This window comes from Lissotriton helveticus, chromosome 1_1 (genome assembly GCF_964261635.1).
Source record: "Lissotriton helveticus chromosome 1_1, aLisHel1.1, whole genome shotgun sequence".
Lineage (NCBI taxonomy): Eukaryota > Metazoa > Chordata > Amphibia > Caudata > Salamandridae > Lissotriton > Lissotriton helveticus.
The window spans coordinates 278,333,047-278,350,747 of record NC_136057.1 but is presented as its reverse complement, the minus strand read 5'-3'; the positions used below and the strand labels follow the sequence as shown (position 1 = coordinate 278,350,747).

Below are 17,701 nucleotides of genomic sequence, written 5' to 3'. Positions count from 1 at the left end.
TAGCTCAAACTCGCAAAAAATGCGAGACCTATTGCATTGCAAATGCTTGTTTAGACTGTTGACATTACCAGAAGTAAACTGCTGGTCCAAAAATCTGATATTATGTCCCTGTAACAATACTTTAGTACAATCAATGTTACATTGCATACTTTTTTGTAAACTCTATACCCTGCCGAGGAAAAGATTTTTTTATCCCAATAATGCAAAAATTGGCTCTGAAACAATGTAGAACTGCTCTTTTGAGATTACAAATGCTTGAAGATGATTTGACAATGTATTCTGTCTCCCTGTATTTAAAAACTGTTATCAGATACAGGATCTCAATGTATTGACTGAAATAATCCTTCAATCATTTTTTGACTTATTTTTAACTGATGCATTTTGTACTTATGTAAATTATTACAATGTGTTTTAAACTGTGCTTTTATGGTTTTTAAAGTTTAAAATCGAATAAAGCTGTATTTGATTTGACTTGACTACTGGCAGGCCATGACTTTAGCACTGGTGCATACGTTTATGAAGCACTACTGCCTTGACAGCCAGGTCTAATGGGAAGGATATTTCACTTATTCGGTCCCGCAAGACATTTGATCTGAGCCCATTCTGCAGACTCTTCACCAGTGGGAGATACTGCTGTGGATAGAAGTATCCATCAGAAGAACAAGTTACTTACCTCCTTTCTTTTGGATGCTTTAACCGCAGATTCCTCACCACCCTCCCACATCCCCGTTCTGTGGAGCGGTCTCTTTTTAACCTATAAAAAGATCAGAAGTTAGGAATCTGTACACTGATGGTTGTGTCACTCTCTGCACCAGAGGGTGCGGAAAGGGTCATCCAATCAATTCACATTAGCGAGCAAGGTGGTTCTACCCCGAGGTTGTGTGGCTGCAGCGTGGAGTCTCACGTCGCCACCTATTAATGCGCAGCAGGATTGCTGAAAAGGTTTTGGATCCAGTCTGTCTGTGGAGTTTTCTAAAGGTCATGAATCTGCAGTCCGAGTATCCACCGAAAGAGCGGTATCAAAGTTAAAGAACTTGTTCATCTGGCTTCTTGTCCACTCTCAATCTGAATGACAGCTCAGTTCTTAAAAAGCTATACACAAAAACGTTGTGATTTTTCGTTATTTTATTGACTATTTTTATTTTGATAGTCTTTGTCACAAGAATCCTGTAAATAAAGACTTGTAACTTGTTGATTAAATGCATCCCATTTGTAGAGTCTTTTGAGTCCTCTGAGCAGGCAAACAGTAATATAGGGGACCACAACCGGGAAGGGATAATGAGGATCCCTCGGTGGACTAGCCTTTCTCGACCCTCGAATTTCAGGTCTCTGTGCAAGCACCTGCATGCATTATATGTTGTGGGTTCATGAGTGAAGCGTCTCTCCAAACCCTTCATCCTTTCCTCCACCTCTTGTGATTCTTAGTTACGCCATTTTTTGGCACCATTCCTCTTCGCCAGTACCATGTATAGGCCAATAGATGATACTTGTATCTCTTAGAACCAATGTCACTAATGTCGAAGTAAGAGTTTAGACCAACTAGAGTGTCAGTCCAGTCACGCTCTGTTCACTTGGTGATGTCCCACACCTTATATTTTTTTCAGCGTAATTAATGCTTAATCAATTGCTTTTCATTCATTTATTTCTTCATTTATTTCTTCATTAATATCTCAAATAATTCATGTTTTAAATCACATGTTATTGAACAGTCACTTTCCATTAAATCATATTCATCGTAATTGTCATGTTTCCTATTCGTAATTTACAACAAGCTTTTTAGCACATAACATATCTTAATCACATGCCCGATGCATTTCGGCACCCACTTGGTGCCTTCCTCAGGGGCCTCACTTGTGAGTTTTGGGGTTTTGCGTGTGAAATCGATACGTTTCAGAAGTGTATCAACGTATGTGCTGTGCCTGTTGCTCTCTGCTTCTAACCTGTGATTTTTCCGATTTAGGGTTCTAAAAACCGATGTCTCCGCGTTTTAATTTTGGGTCTCAGCTTTCGCGTTCACGAACGCGGAGACATCGTTTTTTAGATCCCTAAATCGGAAAAATCACAGGTTAGAAGCAGAGTGCAACAGGCTCAGCACATACGTATCGATTTCACGCGCAAAACCCCAAAACTCACAATGCATCGGGCATGTAATTAAGATATATTATGTGCTAAAAAGCTGGTTGTAAATTACGAATAGGAAACATGACAATTACGATGAATATGATTTAATGTAAAGTGACTGTTCAATAACGTGATTTAAAACATGAATTATTTGAGATATTAATGAAGAAATAAATGAAGGAAAAGCAATTGATTAAGCATTGATTACGCTGAAAAAAATATAAGGTGTGGGACATCACCAAGTGAACAGTGCGTGACTGGACTGACACTCTAGTTGGTCTAAACTCTTATCATGCAAAGGACTGACAACCCTTATCAGTCACAGCACCGATAGAGTAGTAGGTTAACCCAAAATACACTAGGAGTGCTCCCCGCGAACCTCATAATAACTAATGTCGAAGTGCCAGTTCAGACCTATTGTCTATTACCCGTTCCGTTGCCTAGCATATGGCAAATATCCCAGAAAAAAAAATGGGGCCCAACCAGATCATTGGGTAAAATCAGACTTTGTTCCTCCAAAGAGAAAACAGAGGGGAGTGCAGATCCTCTGCATCTCCATAACCTGTAGGGGGTAAAGTCGATTCGATGGAGGAATATTAGCAGATTTAAGTGCAACTGAGCAGCCTCCTCCATTTCTCTGGGGCCATCTGTGCTTCTATCTATTCTTCTTCCTCTAGAATATTTTGTGACCCTCCCTCCCCCATTTCTCTGAATAACAATTTAACTTCGAGTGAGTTTGTCTGGTAGATCGGTGATGTTTCTAATATGGGTAGTAATATTTGTCTAATATTTAAATATTGAAAGAACTGGCTTTTGTGCATTTCAACACTGTTTTGTAGTTTCCCATACGTGCAAACGTGTTTCAGACATTACATTGCCCAGTTTTGATATCCCTTTATGCTACCATATTTTGGAAACTTGGGGGAATGTACCAGCCACGTGCCCAACCATAGTGTGATTTCCTGTGTCAATTTACCGTGCCATCGCATAGCTCAAAGATTGTTTTTGCCATTTTTTTGATCAGTTAATGTTGCAAGGGGGAGGGGAGGTGGGAACTCGGCACGTTTTCCCACTATTAAAATAACGTGTACGGTAATTCTCTCCCCCCCACCCCCTTCCTACATCCCCCAGTCATCCAATCCCCAGGTCCATTTCTGTGTGGCAGGCGCATTATCTTGTATAGTGTTGTTGCAGCATTCATTATCACAAGTTGTGAGGCACAGTCTTAGAGAGATTTGTAATCCTTTGCCGCCCATGCAAGGGTCGCCCCCACTCTATTCGTCATGAGGATGCAGATCATTGAAGCCAGTCACACATTTTGAGTTTGGGCCTATCTGGTAAGTATAATTCTGTAGTTCGTACTGAATCCTCAGCAGTGATGCCATTTTGAAGATCGCTACCCTTCCCAGAAGGGAGAGAGGAAGCAATTACCAAAATGTCAATTCATGGCGCCGTTTGTCGACTTTCGGTGCAATATTCTGTTGCCACACCAGAGCTGGGTCTGGTGATGCATGCTCTCGCAAATATTGCCACAACGATTTTACTTGATGTGCCCTTTCTTCCTTCCAGTACCCCTAACATGTTTCTGCAGAGTCTGTCCTAACAATAAAGCTCATACTAAATGCAAACTATGAGCATTCTTGTGCTGTAACACATTTTGAAATCATTCGTTTTTTTCATGTTTACAGATTTTCTTGCGGAATGTACTTTATACATTTGCACTAGTTCTAGTATAAGGAAACAGTATGCACATCTGTAGGCTTCCATGTTTATGTAGCAAAGCTTTCATTTCTTATAAAAGTTTTTTTTACTTGATATTTTCTTTCTCTCTAGGATGTCCGAGCTGGTGAGAGTCCCGGACATTGCCAAAAAGCTGTCTTGGGTAGAGAACTACTGGCCAGATGACTCTGTCTTCCCAAAGCCCTTTGTTCAGAAGTATTGCCTTATGGGAGTTGAGGGGAGCTACACAGATTTTCACATCGACTTTGGGGGCACTTCGGTCTGGTACCATGTCCTTTGGGTGAGTGATTTCTTTACTGATCTGAGAAGAAACTTCCGTGGGGAAATGAAGGAAACTAGGAACTTTGAGGATACGGAAGCAAATGGAGAAATGGTTAATGCAAGGAAATGGATTGTGAACCTTGTGTAAAGTTCTGGGCAGCCTGATTGGCAGGAAGGAGGGTAGCTGCAAATATGAGGTTATAGTGAAAGGTAGGATTTGAGGGCCCTCGCGGAAATGAAAACTGGAGAAGTGGAGCTGTATGAATATGAACTGGGGCGATCAAGATGTTCTTGAAGAATGTGTTCGAGGCATATGAGCTGCAGAATTCATACCGCCATCTGGTGTTGGGCTCGGATGCTTGCACCTTGTTGTCTTTTATGTAGTCACGAGATAGGTGACTCCTCCCTTGGACGATAGTGCGCCTGGGCATCGGCTTCATTGAAGAACGGGTGTGACACCATTCTCCTGTTTCTGTTAAGAGCACACCGTCATTGTGCTCTTAACACCATTCTCATGTTTCTGTTAAATGCACAGAGTCATTGAAGAACGGGTGTGACACCATTCTCATGTTTCTGTTAAGAGCACAGATTCATTGAAGAACGGGTGTGACACCATTCTCATGTTTCTGTTAGGAGCACAGATTCATTGAAGAATGGGTGTGACACCATTCTCATGTTTCTGTTAAGAGCACAGATTCATTGAAGAACGGGTGTGACACAATTCTCATGTTTCTGTTAAGAGCAGAGATTCATTGAAGAACGGGTGTGACACCATTCTCATGTTTCTGTTAAGAGCACAGATTCATTGAAGAACGGGTGTGACACAATTCTCATGTTTCTGTTAAGAGCAGAGATTCATTGAAGAACGGGTGTGACACCATTCTCATGTTTCTGTTAAGAGCACAGATTCATTGAAGAACGGGTGTGACCTCATTCTCATTTTTCTGTTAAGAGCACAGATTCATTGAAGAACGGGTGTGACACCATTCTCATGTTTCTGTTAGGAGCACAGATTCATTGAAGAACGGGTGTGACCCCATTCTCATGTTTCTGTTAGGAGCACAGATTCATTGAAGAACGGGTGTGACACCATTCTCATGTTTCTGTTAGGAGCACAGATTCATTGAAGAACGGGTGTGACCCCATTCTCATGTTTCTGTTAGGAGCACAGATTCATTGAAGAACGGGTGTGACCCCATTCTCATGTTTCTGTTAGGAGCACAGATTCATTGAAGAACGGGTGTGACACCATTCTCATGTTTCTGTTAGGAGCACAGATTCATTGAAGAACGGGTGTGACACCATTCTCATGTTTGTTAGGAGCACAGATTCATTGAAGAACGGGTGTGACACCATTCTCATGTTTCTGTTAAGAGCACAGATTCATTGAAGAACGGGTGTGACACCATTCTCATGTTTCTGTTAGGAGCACAGATTCATTGAAGAATGGGTGTGACACCATTCTCATGTTTCTGTTAAGAGCCGAGTCATTGAAGAATGTGTGTGACACCATTCTCATGTTTAAGAGCACAGATTCATTGAAGAGCGGGTGTGACACCATTCTCATGTTTCTGTTAAGAGCACAGATTCATTGAAGAACGGGTGTGACACCATTCTCATGATTCTGTTAAGAGCAGAGATTCATTGAGGAACGGGCGTGACACCAGTCTCATGTTTCTGTTAAGAGCCGAGTCATTGAAGAATGTGTGTGACACCATTCTCATGTTTAAGAGCACAGATTCATTGAAGAACGGGTGTGACACCATTCTCATGTTTAAGAGCACAGATTCATTGAAGAACGGGTGTGACACCATTCTCATGTTTAAGAGCACAGATTCATTGAAGAACGGGTGTGACACCATTCTCATATTGCTGTTCAGAGCAGAGATTCATTGATGAACGGGTGTGACACCATTCTCCTGTTTCTGTTCGGAGCACAGATTCATTGAAGAACGGGTGTGACACCATTCTCATGTTTCTGTTAAGAGCACACAGTCATTGTGACACCATTCTCATGTTTCTGGTAAGAGCAGAGATTCATTGAAGAATGTGTTTGTTAAGAGCAGAGATTCATTGAACGGGTGTGACGCCATTCTCATGATTCTGTTAAGAGCAGAGATTCATTGAGGAACAGGCGTGACACCATTCTCATGTTTCTGTAAGAGCCCAGTCATTGAAGAATGTGTGACACCATTCTCATGTTTCTGTAAGAGCAGAGATTCATTGAAGAACGGGTGTGACACCATTCTCATGTTTCTGTTAAGAGCAGAGATTCATTGAAGAACGGGTGTGACACCATTCTCATGTTTCTGTTAAGAGCACAGATTCATTGAAGAAAGGGTGTGACCCCATTCTCATTTTTCTGTTAAGAGCACAGATTCATTGAAGAACGGGTGTGACACCATTCTCATGTTTCTGTTAGGAGCACAGATTCATTGAAGAACGGGTGTGACACCATTCTCATGTTTCTGTTAAGAGCAGAGATTCATTGAAGAATGTGTTTCTGTTAAGAGCAGAGATTCATTGAGATTCATTGAAGAATGTGTTTCTGTTAAGAGCAGAAATTCATTGAAGAACGGGTGTGACACCATTCTCATGATTCTGTTCAGAGCAGAGATTCATTGAGGAACAGGCGTGACACCATTCTCATGTTTCTGTAAGAGCCCAGTCATTGAAGAATGTGTGACACCATTCTCATGTTTCTGTAAGAGCAGAGATTCATTGAAGAACGGGTGTGACACCATTCTCATGTTTCTGTTAAGAGCAGAGATTCATTGAAGAACGGGTGTGACACCATTCTCATGTTTCTGTTAAGAGCAGAGATTCATTGAGGAACGGGCGTGACACCAGTCTCATGTTTCTGTAAGAGCACAGTCATTGAAGAATGGGAGTGATACCATTGTCATGTTTTTCATCAGGGAGAGAAGATCTTCTACTTGATTAAACCTACGGAGGAGAACCTGGCGCTTTATGAATCGTGGAGCTCCTCGGTCACTCAGAGTGAGGAATTCTTCGGAGACAAGGTGGACAATTGTTACAAATGTGTAGTGAAGCAAGGACACACCCTATTTGTGCCGACAGGTGAGTTCTTTTGCCTTGTAGTTGCTTCTGGCTCTACTTTTGTTGTACTGTCTTGTACTTGTATAATCTCATAGTGACAGGTTGAGGACCCTTAGATGCCATTTTTGTTTTACTACTTTAAATGTTTAAGTCCCAATTAGCATCTGAGGGTAGCTAAGATTTTGTTCCCAGTCTAGTAAAGATTCTTGCAATAGATGTGACTTTCCTGTGTCTTTGTTAATCAGTCTGAGGGTGCCTGCGAATTTCAGCTTGTTCTCGTATTGAATTATTGGCACACTGAAAAAAAAATGCGTTTAATAACCTCCCTAGACCTGGGTTTCCAAATGGTACTATTAGTGTTAAAGGCAGTCATTGTGGTTAGACTTCACAACTCTAAACTTATGCCAAACTAAAGACTGTAATACTGCCATTCTTTGGCTCCGACTTATTTGGTCAGCATACAGAGTGGGAGGTTCTGTGAACGAAAAAGTAAAAGCCAAATGTAGTTGTCTAGAAGTATGGATACAGTTTTTCGAGTCTCTATGAGAACTACTGACTTCAAGTTTCCTATTGCCCCTTGTTAATTGCTGGCTCTGCGTGGGCGCTTTTTGTGACTTGTTAAATGTGGGTGGTAGCCACAATGCTTAAGCAGGCAGCAGTGCTCATATTTGTAATGGCAAGCCTACTCCAGACCTACAGGGCTGAAGAGAATTGTTAGATCATCTGGCAACTCTACTTTATGTTGCAGCCCTACGTGGGCACTAAAGCGCTGTAGGTATTTGTAGTCTGATCAGTTGAAAATGTGAGTTGCTGGTGCGGGCATGCCTTATTGCTCCTTGGGCAAGTATTGCACAAAATGAAAAATGTGTGTTTGCGAGATTCTGTGTTTCATATAAATTTTTCAACCCAATATCATTCTAGCTTTATGTTGGCAAAAATTGTCGAAAGATTTGCCTCTTTTGTCCTTTGCTCTGGTTAATTTGCTGTAATAGTTAACTTTATGTCCAGTTCAAACAAGTCCACTATTGGAGGATTTGCTGTCTTGCCTCCTTTCCGGTATTTGTTGATTACTCCATGGTTCCCATCCCAATTAAATCATGCAATGTCGATAGCACAAGTGGCTCATTTTAGATCTCCCCTACCAGACTGCGCAAGTGGTCTGGTTGTGAGAAGCCTATTGGGAACTTAGAGGGGGGATTACAGCAAGGCCATTGCTTCCCTCTCGTTGATTTTTGTTACTCTCATGTGCTTGCTTGTTTGATGGCTTGCATTCCCCTTGTGTTTTGTCCCTTTCCCACAGCATAGCCTCTCTACGATCCTTTTGATTGGCTGACGTTCACATTTAGGGAACTGCATTGTTCTCTTCTCTTCAGCACACCATGCATGGGAGCGCATGTTTTCTAGTGCTGTTCCTTGTGTGCTGCTTCTCGCATCACATACCTGCCCTTCACTGTTCTGTCCTGCTCCCCACCCCTCCAGCTTGTCTGTAAAGGGGAGCAGCAGGGCTGTTTTATGCTGGGGTGTGGTTGAAGACCAGACTTTGGGTTTGGTTTATTTCCTCCATTCTACGTATTGCTTGAAGGTACAAGCTTTGCTCACAAAGAGTTTTATGGCACTCTGGAACGGTCCATCTGTTGTAGTCACTCTGCTGGGGCCTGAGGTAGAAGTTCTCCTCAGCATGGTACTTCTCCTGGAGGTCCAAAAAACCTACTCCCTCAGCTACCACAGAAGACCAAATGGATGAATCCTGTACAAAGTAAATTAGACATTGACAAGCATTTTCCTTTACATTCTGACTTAATTGTATAGTTTGTTCAGAATTTTGTGAGGAAAAAGTATTTGAAAAATGAACTGCCATTTGTAAAGCTTGAAAAAATTGAATTAAATGTACACTTTTGAGATTACGTAAGAGGTTTGCTTTTCCTTCAGTATTTAAAATGTTTTAGGTCTTGTCTAGGCAGCGCGCATGCGCTGCTCTAGGAGGGCCTTTAGCCATCGGTCTTCACTTTTCAAGCACTGCACTCGTGCTTGTGGCGGCATCCACCTTGCAGAAGCGAGCAGCGGCGTGCCACAAGCACAAGTGCAGTGCTTGAAAAGTTAAGACTGCGCGCACATGCGTGCACCACTCCCCGGCTTGTTTTTCTGTAGGCAACGCTGCTGCTTGCTCCTCATTGGCAGCAATACGTCACTGTAGTGCCCGTAGCGGTGGTTCTCACTCCTCTCCGCTCCCGTCTGGTTTTAATTAGCGTGGACTTTCACAGCTGCGCTTGTTTCAATTGTTGCTTTCCGAATGCCCCTGCTTGTTTGGTTTCCCTCTGCACCCACTTTACGCCTTTTATCTGCCACTCATTTTAGAGCCCCCTAGCTTTCCAATCCCACTTAAAGCCTTGCAGTGCAGTGTACGATGGCTCCATCATGACTAGAACTCATTATTGGAAAATTGCAGCCAATGATCTGTATGAGGTTTCCTACCAATAGAAGCCATGCGTTTAACAAACACATGCGTCCTTCATCAATCTTTTGTCTGTTGTACTGTCTTTCAACAAACCAGCGAAGAAAAACCTCAGTGATAAATGGTTTCTGCCTGTTTGGCAGTTGCAAGAGCACAATCCCTCCTTGGGCCTTTAATAGGTGACTGGCGCACTTTCTTAGGGGATATGGCCTCGATTTTATGTGACACACCACTGGAACGATTTAATTGGACAATCATCCTTAGTCGCAACAGCTGTAAGCAGATTTTTAATACGTTATGTGTTCCGCTGCGCTTCATACTGAAATCTAGGGCAGACACCCAGTCAGAACGTCTAATATATTTTCTTGTGCTTTTGAAACGGCAGGAATTCTTGGAAAAAGGAGACCAGTGTTTCAAGCACTGGCTTAGCACTGCCCCAGTTGTGTGTGAGTGCATTGTCTGTCTGTTGACAGTCTGTCCCCACACATCAGGGGTTCTTCTAGATCAGGTCCTAGAAGCGCAACTGACCTGAATATATCTGCTCATAGCGCTTATATACAAGTTTTTCGCAAAGCTCTAAAGAAGTCACCACACTCTTGCCAGCACACTTTCTTCATTATTTGATTTTTCCACTCTGAGCCCAGAAAGTGTTTTTGTTTTCTCTTCATTAATATCAAACGAAAATCGCTAGGAATCTCTTCCAGTACTGCCCACTTGCCACCGTTTTGTTTGTTGTGATGTTGTAAAAACAAAATGTGCGCATGCTTGTGAGAGAGAGTTCGGAAGCAGCTCCTGTGACGAAAACTTGCTGTAGTGTTTGGTAATGGGGAGGAGGGGCTGCCAATCAGATAGTCCTGGCTTCCCTACTTATACTTTTACCCTCACTAATGTAAATCTCTCCCAGGTTGCTCTCTGTCCCCTGGCTCCCTTCCTGTTGTGCTCGTCCTTGTGCTTCGCTCCACTAACTACATACACCCTCCTCCATGTTGCTTTCAGTTTAATCCTCATACCCCCCTTCGTGTTGCTTTTAGGTTAAATCTCACTCTTACTCCCCTCCACCATCGGCTGCCTCCATCCCCCATTGATTCAGCAACACATCATTGCTGTTGGAAACAAATGTCGTAAATAGTAAAAGGATATGTTGGTCTAAAGTAAACTTTTGGCTGCAGGGCATTGCGTTATTCAATCCTTTAAATGAATTACTGCTGAAATATCTTTTTTATTCCCTAAAACATGGGCATGCCCTCCAAGAAGAGTCACTTACATGTATATTTTAACTTTATTTCTTGTTCAGTCCGAGATAGCCCCCTACTACACTTCTGTGAACCCCAGCCGTAATACCAGTTTTGTTACATTCTGGCCTGCTTGTTTCTGCATCTGTCTCTACCATTCCCTACTGCTGGTGGCTCCAGGGCATGTACCACAATAAAAAGTGAATTTACCACCTCACATGTACCCAGCATCTTACAATAAACATCAAAATAAGGACAACATGAAATGCAACTAAAAACCTGCTGAGAACTAAAACATAACCTACTTTTTTCCACATCACAATAGGACACTTGCTTCCTGTTTTAATTACAGATGCTTCATTTTAATTACTTTTTCCATTTGTGTCATTATTTCTTTTCCACCTCCGGTCCCTTGTAACCTATTGCCCATTTTCTGTTTCTCCAGCGCTGCAAAGCTATACAAATGGCAATAGCACTATAAAAAGATGATCACTCCACTGCAAACAAAACAAGCATTGGCATAGCCAATAGGTCTCTCCTTTGGAACCTTATAAGTATTTAGTTATGCAGTACAATATCCTTGGTGCAACAACCTCAACTGTTGCATGTCTAAACACTTGTAAGGTCGCAAAGGCGAGACCTATTGGCTATGCCAATGCTTGTTATTTCTTACCTTTTTCAACACTACTCTACCGACCAGCCTTGACAAAGGCAATAGGTGGGCATTTACGTCATTAAGGCGGACCTATTGGCTTTGCCAGTGCACCAACTTCTGTAACTGTATCACCTTCAAGAGTCTTGCCAGTGGATGACTTTACTGCCTACTAGAATGTATTGGTGAGTTGTCCATCCAAACTCAACCATCAGTATCTGATTAGTACCATGGCATCACTGAGGCAGTCATTGTGGTCAGACTTCACCACTCTAAACGTATGCCAAACTAAAGACTGTAATACTGCCATTCTTGGGCTCCGACTTATTTGGTCAGCATACAGAGTGGGAGGTTCTGTGAACGAAAAAGTAAAAGTCAAATGTAGTTGTCTAGAAGTATGGATACAGTTTTTCAAGTCCCAATGAGAACTACTGACTTTACCAGCAATGGAGAATTCAGTCCCCTCATTGGTATTTCCAGCATCAAACGTACACCTCTCAAAGAAGTTGAGGGTCCAAATCCAAATCCACTAATCAGCCCAAGTCTGCTTTCTTGTCAGCATAACCACTGTCCAATTCCAGACCATGATTGTACATTCCGCTTCGGTACTCCCATTCCGGTAAGGGGTTGTATTTCTCAACATCTAGAAATATGTCAAGATATTTCGTCCACCAGTGTCGACACCAATGTACCATCTGGTTGACGTACCCAAGGAGACATCTTTATTAAGAAGAGAGCAATAGAACCTGGTCCTCATCCACAAATGAAAAAAAGTATATGGTTCTCTCCTTCAAAAGTTTACCCCTTGATCTTTCTCCAGCTGGTTGCCAATAGTGGCAAACCACTTACCTTATTGGAAGATATTCTTTTAATCTGACCTGGACATCAGGCTTTTGAAAATCTACAGTCTGGTCCAGGTGGACAAGGACCTTCATACAGAAATCTCCTCACTAAATCGTCGGGGTCTACAAAATAATTTTTAAAAGTCAGCTGTAATTCCGGTCAAGACTTCAGCATAGCAGCTCCGAAAACACGAGACAGAATGTCATCCCTTTAGGGAGAAGTTAAGCATCTCAAGTAATCTCCAAATCTAGCATTTTACTTTGCTCTTGGGTTGAGAAGCCTCTTACAGTGATTTTGTTCCAAATTCTAGAATGCGCGGATCTCTTCTGCAATGTCTAGAAGATCAGTGGACACTGAGACAGCAGCTGAGACGACAGCCTCCGTTGCTGTCACGTTTGGCACATAGAGTTAGTAAGCTGTACATACTTTTGGCTGTCGAGCACTGTACTGTTTTCCACTTCAATAGTGTGGTTGTCTTTAGTAATGGAACTTTACAGACTGATGGCGCCGTACGTTCTTTGGATGTAAGGAAGCGTTTGTGCTTCTTTCTAGACGAGATAAAAGTGCTAAGGAGGTTTAGTCAATTTTTTTTATCAATCAAGGCCCCTTATGTACTGGTCTAGCCTCCCTAAAACAATGTTTTTTATGTTGAATAGTTTTTTTTGTATCTCCTATTGCTCCCAGTTGTCCAAAAAAATGCTTCCAGGAATGCCCAGGTCTGTTCCACAACAGACAAGATGGTCAAGGTCATACATGGGGTACATGATTGTATCATTGCCAAGTGACCAGGAATGCAAATGTTATCACATCTGTAACACGATAGAGGAGTTGTTACCGTTAAAAGCAATCAAATGCTTGGGAACTGGGATTTGTTTCCAAAGTGGATTACACTTTAGCCACTTGGTGATCACGGCATCTGGAAATGCTCATGAAACTGTCAGGTTTTTTTCTGCATGGTACGTCGCAGAAAAAATTGATTAATCAAGAAAGTGGGATTAATTAGCTAAAATACTCACTTTTTTGTTTTGTGAGAAATTTCAGAAACTTAAAATTTTCATTTTACACTAATGAATGTAGCGTACAAGATGGTATTTACTTCTGTTAAAAGTTAATGCATTTGCAAAAAAATTGTGTTTTACTGACATGGCAAAACCAACACTGTCCACTCAGTCTGATAGACTACTAGCCACAGATTCCTTCACGTAGAATTATCCCCAGGTGGGAGACTGGATCCGGAAAACTTTTTACAGCATCCCTGTGCGCCGGGGGGGGGCGGGGCGTCGCCACGCGACTCCGCCTGGCGTCGTACGTGACGTCGGCGAGGTCACAAGTCCCACCCCGGCGCGTCTACGTCAGTTTTTTACTTTTCCGCGTGCAACCCGGTTCCGGTCCTTGCTACGGGCTTGTTTGGGCCCTCTTTTTCTTTACATTGAACCTTCTTTTTGTGGAACAGTGTGCAAATGCCTACAGGCTTCAAGACTTGCACGTCGTGTGGGCGTCTTATGTCGGCGACGGACCCTCACCTCATTTGTACGTGGTGTTTGGGGGAGGATCACGGCACCACTGATTGTGTGGCGTGCCAACAGTAGAAGCCGAAGTCGCGGTGGGAGAGCCGGATGAATCTCCTCTCGACGCATCTCTCCAGGTCGACGTCCTCCCCTTGGTCTGCTTCAGCGGACGGCTTCCGATACGGCCGTGGACGTCGTCCTCGCCCTTCTCCGATTTCACCTGAGCATCGCTCCCCGGTGGGTAAGTGTCGCAGTTTGTCCCCGTGGGCTGGTTTCCGGCCTGCCGGGGAAGCGGGCTCTCCGCGGGTGATGTGGCCCTGCGTGTCGTCCTATCCACCGCTTCCTGGTGCTGGGGCGGCGAGAGTCCAGATGGGGACATACGCGGCAGATTTGCAGTCCTCGCTGGTGTCTCCTCCTCCTTCCCCCCTCCCTGGGGCATCAGCGGATCACTTGCCGTGCACGGCGCCCTCTGCGGCGCGCCAGCGCCGACTGGTTTGGATCCAGACTTGGAGGATGTGGTGCTGTTGGGGTGTGGCTCCTCCGGGGCACCTCCTTTATGCCACGGCATCTCTGCCTCGCCGCAAACTCCCGCGGGAGTCCTTGTGTCGCAGGAGGTCGTTGGGGCTCGGGTCGCATCCCCGAGCCCCACTCTGTCCTTTGACAAGGTGGTCCTGTCTAAGGCGTAGGTGACGCCACTACAGTGTCTGCAACGACTGGACCGTGCGGAGCCACAGGGGTCGGTGGACCCTCCTCATCCCGCTCCGGGTCATGGCTGGGTGGGGACCCCTTGTCCCTCTTCGGGACCCTCTCGTCCCACCCCACGGGCGGCTGCCTTGTCAGAGGGCGAGTCGGATGTTGAATCATCCCTGGCGCCGCCACATGGGTTGCCGGGCGATCTCCGCCACATTCTGGGCAGCGGCTGGCGGAAGGCTTCGTGTCACTCCCCAGGCCCTTCTTGTTCCTCCGCGCATGTGGTCGGCGTCGCTCCGGCGCTGCCCCAGGCCAATTCGGCTTCGGCTCCACTCCGGTCCCCGATGCAGTGTGACTTGGAGGAACCCTGTCCGGCGACGCCAGGTGGTGCGACGTTCTGCCTGAATGGGGGCTTGGACGAGTCCCGCCTCAGGGGTTCTGGTGCCTCAGCACCTTCTGCACCGGCATCTTCCGGCGCTGCATGACCCTTTCCCTCCACCCCTCAGCTGCCAGTCTGCTTTTGCTGACCGCCTTTCCCTCCCTGCTGCCACTGTTGACTCCGCTGTCCCGAGAGCATGCTGGTTGGATTCTTGGGGGTGCAACATGCTCTCCTCCACCAGCACTGCCCTGCGGGCCCTTAACACCTTGTGTGTTTTGGCTAGGGCCTCCTCTTGTTTGTGGGACTCGGCTGAGTCTCTGGGATCCGCAGCGACACAAGAGACTGTCCAGGTGGACTTACGGCATCATGCTGTGGATGGCCAGGAGCTAGCGACGTTTATTCTCTGCTCTGCTCTAGACATCTCGGAGGTGCTGGGCCGGGCCATGGCTTCCTCAGTCACCCTCAGTCGCCATGCTTGACTTCGGGACGGCGTACTCCCTGAAAATATTCGGGAGCGGCTCATTGATTTTCCGTTTGATGGCAGCTTGTTGTTCCATGCCCCTGCTGACTCCGCCATCCAAAGGTTCCTGACAGGGCTCTGTCCTCTTCCTCCTCCACCTTATCCTCCTCCTCCTTCCCCTCCTCAGTGACTGCTGAGTCGGGCTGGTTCTGGGCCTTCTTAGGCCGCTTGTTCTGTGCTTTCTGGCCATTGAGTCCTCCTTGGGACCTTGGCATTATTGGCTTCTGGACGGCCCTTTGTTGACTGTGTGTTTTGCTGAAGTTGTTGTGCAAACTTGGCCCTGAGATTAGGCGTTCTGCTTTGCTTGGGCTGCTTGTCAAACCTTCTGCGGGGCGTTTTTCCACGTGGTCCTTTTAGTTTTTTCCTCTACTGCGGATGTTCCTCCAAAGAGGGTTCACATATCTTGGGACTTAACTTTTACCCTATGTGGGGTAGTGGTAGCTGTTATATAGCTTGCGCTCTGCTAGGGAGTTCTGGTCGCCTTCGGGTGCCGGTTCTCCATGGCGTTTCTGTATGTTGCTTTTGCTTCTTGAGGTCGTGTGCGCGGCCTCTCAGAGTGTTGTGGTCGGGCATTTTCTCACTTTCCTGCCCCTGTCCTGAGGGCTGGGGTGATTCTGACTGCTCCCTTGTCAGGCGTAGACTGCCCGGTCGTTCTGGGGCCCCGGGCTGTTCTTCTTGCTTTTGGCAGGTTATGACTGCTGGCGCTGTTCTGGCTGGCCTGCTACCTTCCATCTGGAGGGGGCTCGCCTTCCTTTCCCGCTGTTCCTTGGGCTCTCTGGGCTGCTTCTTCTTCTTCCTCCTCTTCCTGTCTTGGCATTGGATGGAAGCTCTGTTGCCTTGTAAGGGAGTGAGGTGCTTCGGCCTCTCTAGCCTTGCCCTTGGTTCTTCTGCTGTGAGAGTACGGGCCTCTGTAGTCTCCTTTTCCTCATACACCCTCTGGGGTTGGTGGTGTTCTCCTTGTGGGGGTTCCTCGTGCCTGGTGGGGATGAAGTTTCTCTTCTGGCCCGCAGATCAGGTCCCCTGTTCCGTCCAGGATGGTGGTGTCCTTTCGCAGACCCTCCTTCCCTATGGGTATTCCTAGGGTATCTATTCTACGTGAAGGAATCTGCGGCTAGTAGCCTCTATCAGATGTATGAGTTACTTACCTTCAATAACGATGTATCTGGTAGAGACGATTATAGCCGCAGATTCCTTCACGGCCCGCCCTTCCTCCCCATTCTGCGAGGACCCTTGGGTTGGTCTTCGGTACTCACCCCCTGGGGGGGGGGGGGGGCGCTATGTCTCCTGTGAGTGCCTTCTTTTGCTCCTGACGGTGGCTCCGTCTGGTTGCGGTTCATTCCTCCTCTTCCATCCTTGGAGGATGGGGCTACGGTGCTTCTGTGCCCCGCTGCTCAGGTTACTCCAGGTTTGGGGGGGGGGGTACCTTCAATCTCTGTCCTCCCCTCCCTTCCCTTCCTGTTGCTGCTGAGGGTCCTGGCCCCTCTGCTTGCCTCCGAATCTGGGTCATCTGGCTAGGCCTTGCCTTTATTCCTTGGGAGGTGGTGCCTTCTATGCTGGGGTGGCTTGGAGGTTTGTGTTTCTGTCTGTCTTGGGCCTGGCTCCCCTTCCTTATTTCTGGATGGTGGTGGTGGGCCTCTTACGTATATTATGGCTTTTTACGCTTGTTCCTTGTTTCAGGGGGTAGGCTGTCTATGTACTGGCAGGGTGGCTGCTCATGGTTCTGCTCTGTTCTTTCTCTGCCCCTGCCTTTGGACACTGCAGAGTTGCACTGTTCCTTATGTCGTTTGTCTCCCCTTTTTTTCTACTCTTTCGCACACTGTTCCCATGCTCCCACAGTTTTTTGTCTGGTGGCTCCGCGTTGTGGTGCTGAAAAGTTCTCAGAAGAAAACTGATGTAGGCGTGCCGGGGTGGGTCTAATGTGACCTCGCTGACGTCACGTACGAGAACGACGCCTGGGCGGAGTTGCGTGGTGTCGCACCCGGCGCGCAGGGATACTGTGGCAAAAGTTTTCCGGATCCAGTCTCATGCCTGGGATAATTCTTCGTGAAGGAATCTGCGGCTAGAATCGTCTCTACCAGATACATTGTTACCGAAGGTAAGTAACTTGTAATTTAAGGTTGCACTAAAGAAAACATATGGTTTGGTATTGGAATTTCAAAATCAATCAATGTTTATATAGATTTGCATTATATAATAGCTTCAGTCATACCTTCCTCAAAAAATTGTTATCCAGACTTTATAGA

At 45.6% G+C, this 17,701-nt stretch overlaps 1 protein-coding gene across 1 annotated transcript in view; it reads left to right on the top strand.

The window, feature by feature from the left end:
• KDM7A (lysine demethylase 7A) overlaps positions 1-17,701 on the top strand; it is a 351,499-nt gene that overhangs the window by 177,682 nt on the left and 156,116 nt on the right. The window contains exons 6-7 of the mRNA XM_078668115.1: positions 3,955-4,141; positions 7,041-7,203. Coding sequence (XP_078524241.1) covers positions 3,955-4,141; positions 7,041-7,203 — 350 coding nt within the window. The remainder of the gene's footprint in view (positions 1-3,954; positions 4,142-7,040; positions 7,204-17,701) is intronic.